General features: G+C 48.2%; 2 protein-coding genes across 2 annotated transcripts; both read right to left on the bottom strand.

Moving 5' to 3' along the window:
* Window positions 1-2,781: 2,781 nt before the first annotated feature.
* On the bottom strand, window positions 2,782-4,618 carry K444DRAFT_662871 (uncharacterized protein). The gene is made up of 6 exons (XM_024886759.1): window positions 4,327-4,618; window positions 4,134-4,265; window positions 3,795-4,073; window positions 3,505-3,731; window positions 3,158-3,426; window positions 2,782-3,110 (listed from the first exon to the last, which is right to left on the bottom strand). The coding sequence occupies exons 1-6, from the start codon at window positions 4,604-4,606 to the stop codon at window positions 3,041-3,043; spliced, it is 1,257 nt and encodes a 418-aa protein (XP_024737789.1). The 5' UTR covers window positions 4,607-4,618; the 3' UTR covers window positions 2,782-3,040.
* Window positions 4,619-5,685: 1,067 nt separating this feature from the next.
* K444DRAFT_612159 (uncharacterized protein) lies at window positions 5,686-6,620 on the bottom strand. Its single transcript, XM_024880077.1, has one exon. It carries the CDS (start codon window positions 6,334-6,336, stop codon window positions 5,866-5,868), a length of 471 nt encoding a protein of 156 aa, XP_024737788.1. The 5' UTR covers window positions 6,337-6,620; the 3' UTR covers window positions 5,686-5,865.
* Window positions 6,621-7,268: the final 648 nt, after the last annotated feature.

Here is a 7,268-nt window from a genome sequence, read left to right as displayed (position 1 = left end):
ACACGTGGCTTTACATCAGAGACATGGTGGCTGTGCGAGGATGGACGCAGACCTTATCAACCTTTCGGACCTCAACGCGCGCTTGGCCTTCACTGAGCAGGCTCTGAATCCTTGAAGCCACTACGGAGACAAAAGTCAAGAGTCCAATACCACTATAACATCGACAGGACTAAAGACCCTCGAACTAGCATTGGAATCTACGCAAACAAGTCACCTAGGACCTACCAACCGTCCAGTGGTACTCTCGTCGCTTCAACTTTATGGCGGGCTTTTCCACCTCCGGCCAAGTCGAGAAAAGTCCCTTCATCTCTTCAGTACTCTCCATCATATGCGCGAATATACTTGCTAGTTCTCTAAACAGCTCCTACAACTACACTATGCGAGGCCTATTACTCTGTCGTCCGATTACTGGACCACGGACCAATCGATGCAAAGCCATCGCAGTTAACTTGGCACTTCTATTTTCGCAACTCATCATCCAACAATCCTCGACACTCACAACAAGATACAAAACAGCAGACGAGGGATTTGAAGTCAGTTCGTCATTTGGCAGGAGCTACATGGTGGAAGGAGGACTCTGGAGGCCCACGAAATCTCCCCATGGAAACCACAAGTGAACTCGCTACAAACCTTGACCAATATCACTGAATTTGGCACGCCATACGTTCTCTGAACAATCTACCATCTACGTACAATACTGTAAAAGAAGAAATCTGGATACTCTCTTCTCACGGAAGAAGAGAAATCTCAATAGCCGAGTCAACACTCACTGGCCTACGAATGGTCTCTCACTATCTCGATGCTATCTTCAGAGCTAATGAAAGGTTGATTTCCCTCATTGCAGTTGTCTTTGACCTGCTCAGCTAATGCTGTTTCTGCGCCCAGGTACCGCCATCGACGAAGGATGTAGACTTGTCTCTGCCGCCTTACGACTTCGAATGAACAAATCGTTTCTTGCCCCAGCAAAATAAAACAATCCAATGGACTCCAGACGCATCCAATTCCGATACCAGCAGCTACTGGCACCTACCTGGCGTCAATTCGAAACTAGAAATTGGCGAGCTAAGCATGGTCATGATTGGAAAGGGCGGACTTTTCTGGATAATAATCACTTAACATCAGAACACCAGAGCACCACAATAGCAGGGATTGGAAACAAAATCCCATGGGCTTATGGGACCGTTTAATCGATTTTGCACATGGCAAACTGTACACGATCAACGTTACGGGCTAGTTCAATCCCATCCTGCTTTCGGCAAAGTTGTGCATTACTTCGAAAGTGGTGGCTCTACAACGACTAGGACAGACCCCTCAAGAGTTAACAAGATTACAGAGCCTCCGAATTATGAGTGAGTCTTCCAACGCTATCTCCTCAACTAATTTCGGCTGCAATAGATGAAAGGAACGAGAAATGTCGAGCTGTTTCGCTTTGCTTCCCCCTCATCCCATCTCGCGAAACTACCCTGGCCACTGCAACGGCATACATTTCTGGAATAGCAATCCCTCTATTGTTCAAAAGTAATTATAATTTAGGAGGGTTGGAAAGATTACTCCAGGGAATATTGCTGAGTTGTGAACTGTTTTGAGAGAGGTCAATCGCGCCACACGAAGTTCTGCGCCATTTTATACACTTGGAAGTTGGATTGCGAGAAGTACTTATCACTACGATAGGATGCAGAAACAACCATAGAAGGTGGTAAAGGTTTGCAATTCTGGCTGGCAGATAGACTGGTAGATGTGCGAGACTCCTCAGCATCTGCGAGATCGGGCTCGAGGATACCAGATCAACGGAGCTGAAACATCTCCAATAGATCAAGCAGTTGATTTCTTTGAAACCAGGCACACGTTTTTGGCCTTGCTATTTCAAAGCACCCAGTGGTGCGAAGACAGCTAAGCTTCTAGATGCTCCCAAGGCTCGGAAACATCGTTGTACCTGAGACCCAATAGTTTGTTTGATGGGGGAAATTCCAACCGCCAAGGACAACTCTTTCATTTGTCAGGGATGTTTGTAATATGCCGGATGGTTGGTGACATTCATACCAATCCTTTAAGCGTCTCCTTTCTAGTTTAACCTTCATGATATTTTGCTTTAAGAGATTCAGAGGCAGCCAGTGGACACAAAGCCGTCGAGTCTCCGATCCAGATTTAGTATGCCGAAATGGATTGGATGTAGGCAATTCGATTGCAAGTCTTGAAAATTACTTGCCATGTTCAGAATGGTGGTGCTGAAGGTTTAAGGCTCATGTCTCGTGAGGGATTGATAGAGTCGCTAAATTTCAGGGGCTTAGAGCGGCCCAGGCGCCGCTCGCCAGTGAACCAATACCCTTGTAGCGATATGAGAAAGGAGTTGACTTTGCTGGTGGTCTTTTTGATAGTTTTGTAGGGGAGGAAGAAGAGCACACATTCACTAGGTAGCATAGTTAAATGTTGATCAAATTTCTTTCACTCACTACTTCCGTTTACTTTAATTTACTTCCCCCACAAGCATTTACTACGCTGAAGTGGAGAATGCATGCCCCTAGTTCAGACTCCCAGACTCTTCCACAACAGCAGCAGGACGATCAAGGATGACTTTGATATTTTCCAGGTAGCGAATTTTTATTTTATAGCTTAATTCCATCCTTCCATTATGAAAAGAAACAAACTAGGAGATGTATTGTTTGTTGAAAAGGAGTGCTTTTAATCACGTGAAAGTCGGGCGCGCTAAACTTTTCTCGGTGTAACGAGGCTTGGGACTTCAAACCTTAACTTCCACCCATCCATTCCCTCCTCTCTCAATAACGACAAGCAAGAGCACAACGACGCAAATGCTATCCCGCCCTGACCAAATTTATCTTCATAACCAGAATAGAAACCGCCTATCCGCCTATCCCAAGGACGCCAAGCTCGAACCGCCAAAAATAGCGGTCAGTTGGGTACCTCCGAACTCGCACTCCTCTGTCCCACAACACCAAACCTTTAAAACTTCAAACTCAAGGTCACCGATACTCTCCATCCGATCCCCTACTCCAGCCCCTTCGTCTCTGTCGGCTCTCGATCCTCAATTTGGTCTACTGCCGAGAGAAGCTTGCGAAATATTGCCTAAAAACATAATCAATATCGCCGCGTACCTATGCTTCATCAGCACTGCACGTCAAGTAAGACCTCAAGCACCTACGTGGCTGTGCCAACGAATATCTCGTATATCCTACCTTCAGCTACAACCGTCATGATGATTGCAAAGAGGAAGATGAATGCTGTTGATGTGATGGCCATCATTAGATGCGACATTGGGACCAGAAACAGGAGATACACCGGGATTAGGAGGACCCCCATGATCGTGGATACCATAAGCACCTGAACAACTCCCCCAAGCCTCGAAGGGGAATAATAAGAGACACTTTGGTCCAAGGTGGGCATCTCCTCCTCCTTGATTTTGATCCACTTCTGGGAAAGAGTAGGTCAGCACCTTTTCCACCTTTAAGTCCATGCCTATCTCTCTTACTGCTCAAGTTGACTACTTACCCTGATTGGAGAGCCTCGCCACCAAGTTATATGACGGCGGATGAGTTCTTCAAAGTAGCTTGAGCGGCTTCCTGAGAGCGACACAAAGTCTGACGCATGGTATATGTAGTCGTAGTACCCCTTGCTGAGTGGCTTATTTCTCCAAATCCAATTGAAGTAAGAGTAATGGTTACGTTCTGGAGGTGGACCTAGGGATTTCAGGAACACAAATTTCTGGACAGTTTCATCTACCCCGCACGTCAATGCTTCACGCTACTTATGTTGGACCAGACATTATGCTAAAAGCTCACCGTATTCCTTGAGCTTAGTTTTAAGCTCGCTCATTAGTTTCGTGTGTTCGGTGTCCGAGTTCTCCTTATGTTTTGTCGACACTCTGCGATATTTCATCGCTGGATTCGCCTCATCCTTCTTGTCGAGTGTGAAGAGTGCCTTCTCCAGCTCAGTTACTTCGACTTGTAGCTGAAGGAGCAAGCGAGTGTGGCAGTAGCTGAAGCTACGTATCATAGCGAAGTCATTATCGCTATTGACGAAGGCAGCAAGCCTCGAAAATCCGTCAGGGTACTCGTCGACTACCGCACAGTCTCGTCAGCTTGGGTCTTGCCCTTATAATGGCGCCGAGGTCAACTCACTCTTCTCTCGCAAGAACCTATCGTGTCCTCGCTCTCTTTTAATTCGTTTTTGCTCTTCTGCACTCTTCCAAAAGACCCAGCCGGTGCCGAATCCACCAGAAAGTCGTCGCCAAGTTGTCTTGACGAAAGAAACTTTGTAGGTTTCCCTATGTCAGCTACCTTGCATGTTGCACTTCATGAGCAGCGTCCGTACCTTGACTCTCTGAGTTCTCACCGTTTCCTGGTGTCATTGTTCCGCTTTCGCCACTCGTAGTCGAAGGACTATCCGGGTTATCGTTCGCGCTTCCCGACGCTTGGCCAGAAGCAAGCCGGTTTCTCATCCCAGACTCGTCCATATCTTCAAGAGGTATACCTTGCTCTGCTCTGTTCTCGTCAGCAACATTACATCTCTTTGTCGCAGCTGTCCGCAGCTCTTTGAGCTTGCGGACGATCTTTGCCAAGGCACCGACAACATCAGCGGCGACAGGCGCCATGATAGAACCAGCAAGAGCGAGCTCTTTGCTCTCCAAAAGGGGTCCATCTCGAAGACACTACCCCTTTGGAAGCGAACAACTTTGCTGCCCAACTGAAGAGGCTCCAATTGTCTGCCTTATCCTGGTGTTACCAAGACCCAGGGCAGCGGCCCGCACACCATCACGAGATGCGAGCGAATTAGAATCCTTACGCTAGTATTGATCCTCCTATTACACATCTACTCTACTACAAGGCTGCGAATCTATTTTCACTCCAAATTCAGAGCCGATTGAGTTGGACGTCGGGGAGTTTTCGACCAAAGAGGCTAGCTATTGTGGGTCACGAGCGGAACGGGACGAGCCGGAAGCATGCCAGGACTTCAGCGATGGGGAAGGCTCATTTATATAGACAGCACAGGCTTTAGAGCGCTGCGGGAGTGGCTCTGAAAACACCATTGGGCCACGAGATGGATGGTCGCACAAGGCTTAACTTTCCCCGATTTCTCGAACATCGGCATTGGGTTACGCAAGTGGAAGATTGGTCTCAAGTTGACTCCTCTATTGATATTTTTCTTGACTTTTATCTACCAACATATAAAGAAATACTCATTATTCAAATTGCATTGCATGATACCAGCCAGTTTACCCCAAGACTACAGCAATAGAGAGCTCGAGCTCAGTTCAAATTCAGATTGCCTTTTATCCAGCCACACTCCTTGGATTGGTAAAATGATGTATGTAATCCCCAGTCTACTGATACTCGTTGTTCTCAGCGCTAATGCCACCTCTAATATGCTTTACGCGCTTGTGGAGGTTCCCCTCAATGAATCTTCCTCAACGGAAGGGTCCTGCCGTGATGTTAGCTGAGCGAATCGTATATCCGAATTCTTTGGCTCACATCTCCCTCAGGTCCAGGATTGACATCCGCAGGTTGCTGGAGGCCTTTTCCGCTTTCCGTCTTATTCTCCGAACCGCCCATGTTTCCCGTGGAAGAGGTCTTCTTGTCCCTCGATCCCGTCTTCTTCGGCTTTCTGGATCCTCCTTTTTTCGAACCAGAAGTATGGGATCGTTTCGATGATTTCCTCTCAGATTCCATCACTGGCCTTCTGATCGCAAGTCGACGCGTTGTAGAGGATTGACGGGGGAACGTTGGTGTTGGGAGCTTTGCTGCTCTCGTCAGTGATGTGTGTATGGCACTGTGATCGTCAAGGACTGACCTTGAGGACGTGCATGAAAGGGCACGCGAGGACTGGACAATTTTGGAGTAAAGAGCAGCTGAATCACGTTCTGGAGCCTTCGTCGAAAGAAGCAGTTTCGGTTGGGCCACGAATGCAGTTTGACTTGGCTCGCGGAGTAAATGCCAGTCCAGGTTCGCGAGCTCGCTCGTGGCGTAGGATTTGGGAGGGGAGGACTAGTATCAGAGCAGCGTTCGAGAGCTTGGAGAAGTTGCCAACTCGGCAGCAAATCTCTGCGGTCGAAGGGCCTAGAATGCGTGATTGGAGGCGGTCCTGACCCTGCGGAAGAACAAAAAATCGTCGTCCACTGGCCGGAAGCGGATTGGAGAGAGGGGCAAAGCGCGACTCCGCAAATTCATTGGCACAGCGTCCTCCGACCATCGCCAAAGTCCCAAATGCATCCTTCCCATGATTATACGCAGTCTGCCTTGCACTCTGCCTAGAGAATGGCGGAATCCAAGTATCGTGAAGCTCTTCCGTTGGAGATACTGTGAACGCTGTGTTCAGATGCGGCATGGCCCCTGAGGGGCCCCTGTACGCTCAGCATCTTACCAAGCTTCCCAGCAGGTGGTGCTTCGAACAGATTGGTGGAGAGGACGTCGCAGCCCCACAGAAGCTGCAATGTGACCCAGCTTGAGATCTTGATCTGGGAGCTGGAGATCGAGGCGTTGTGACAACAGAGATAGATTGAGATTCCAATTACGCGCATTTCATCTCGGCAATCACCTCGAAGCGGGTGACCGTTCCAGATGCCTGCTGATGCAGGCTTGGAACTGAGCCTCACACCTGCTGTGCCACGCCCCATAAAAGAGAGAATTGCCCTGCACCCAACCTTTCAATCCTTGCTCTCATTTTATCACCTAAATATTCTTCAACTTTGAAGCAGCACTTCCAAGTAGTCATGAAGGAGGATTGGCACTGACAAGCCCCCATGTCAAGCAATTTCCAGGCTTTCACTGTTGAGAAACTGTTCGCGTCTTTATGACTAAATTTGGTTTTTCTTCGCTTTCTTCATCCGATGCGCAAATGCTTCAACGATAATACACCTCGAGTGGGGTGGTGGGGGCGGACGTAAGTACGTGATGAACGCTGTCATTCCAACACGTAAAAGTCGTTACCAAACTCCAAAGGATGCATATATTTCTTCGCATGGCCTACTTGCCAAGTTCATTGAGGCAAGGAATAGATTAAAAAAATAGTTGCAGAAGTTTGCTCATTTCCCAAGCGGTTCAAAGAGGGGGCAAATCACAAAGCACCATCTATATAACCTGCCTATAGAGATATCGTGCGACGTGTGATCTCATTTCTTGCTCTTTTCCTTCATTGGGCGAAAGGAGGCTGCTGTGTTGCCAGCGCTGATCCAACTTTGGGCCGCGCCGCATGCATGTGAACATGGCAGAGGATTGGTGATCACAGCCACACGCCCAGCTCTTCCGATAAGGGTCCTT

The sequence above is a fragment of the Hyaloscypha bicolor genome, assembly GCF_002865645.1.
Source record: "Hyaloscypha bicolor E unplaced genomic scaffold K444scaffold_57, whole genome shotgun sequence".
NCBI lineage: Eukaryota > Fungi > Ascomycota > Leotiomycetes > Helotiales > Hyaloscyphaceae > Hyaloscypha > Hyaloscypha bicolor.
Note: the sequence above shows the minus strand (reverse complement) of the source record. Positions and strands in the feature narration are given on the sequence as shown.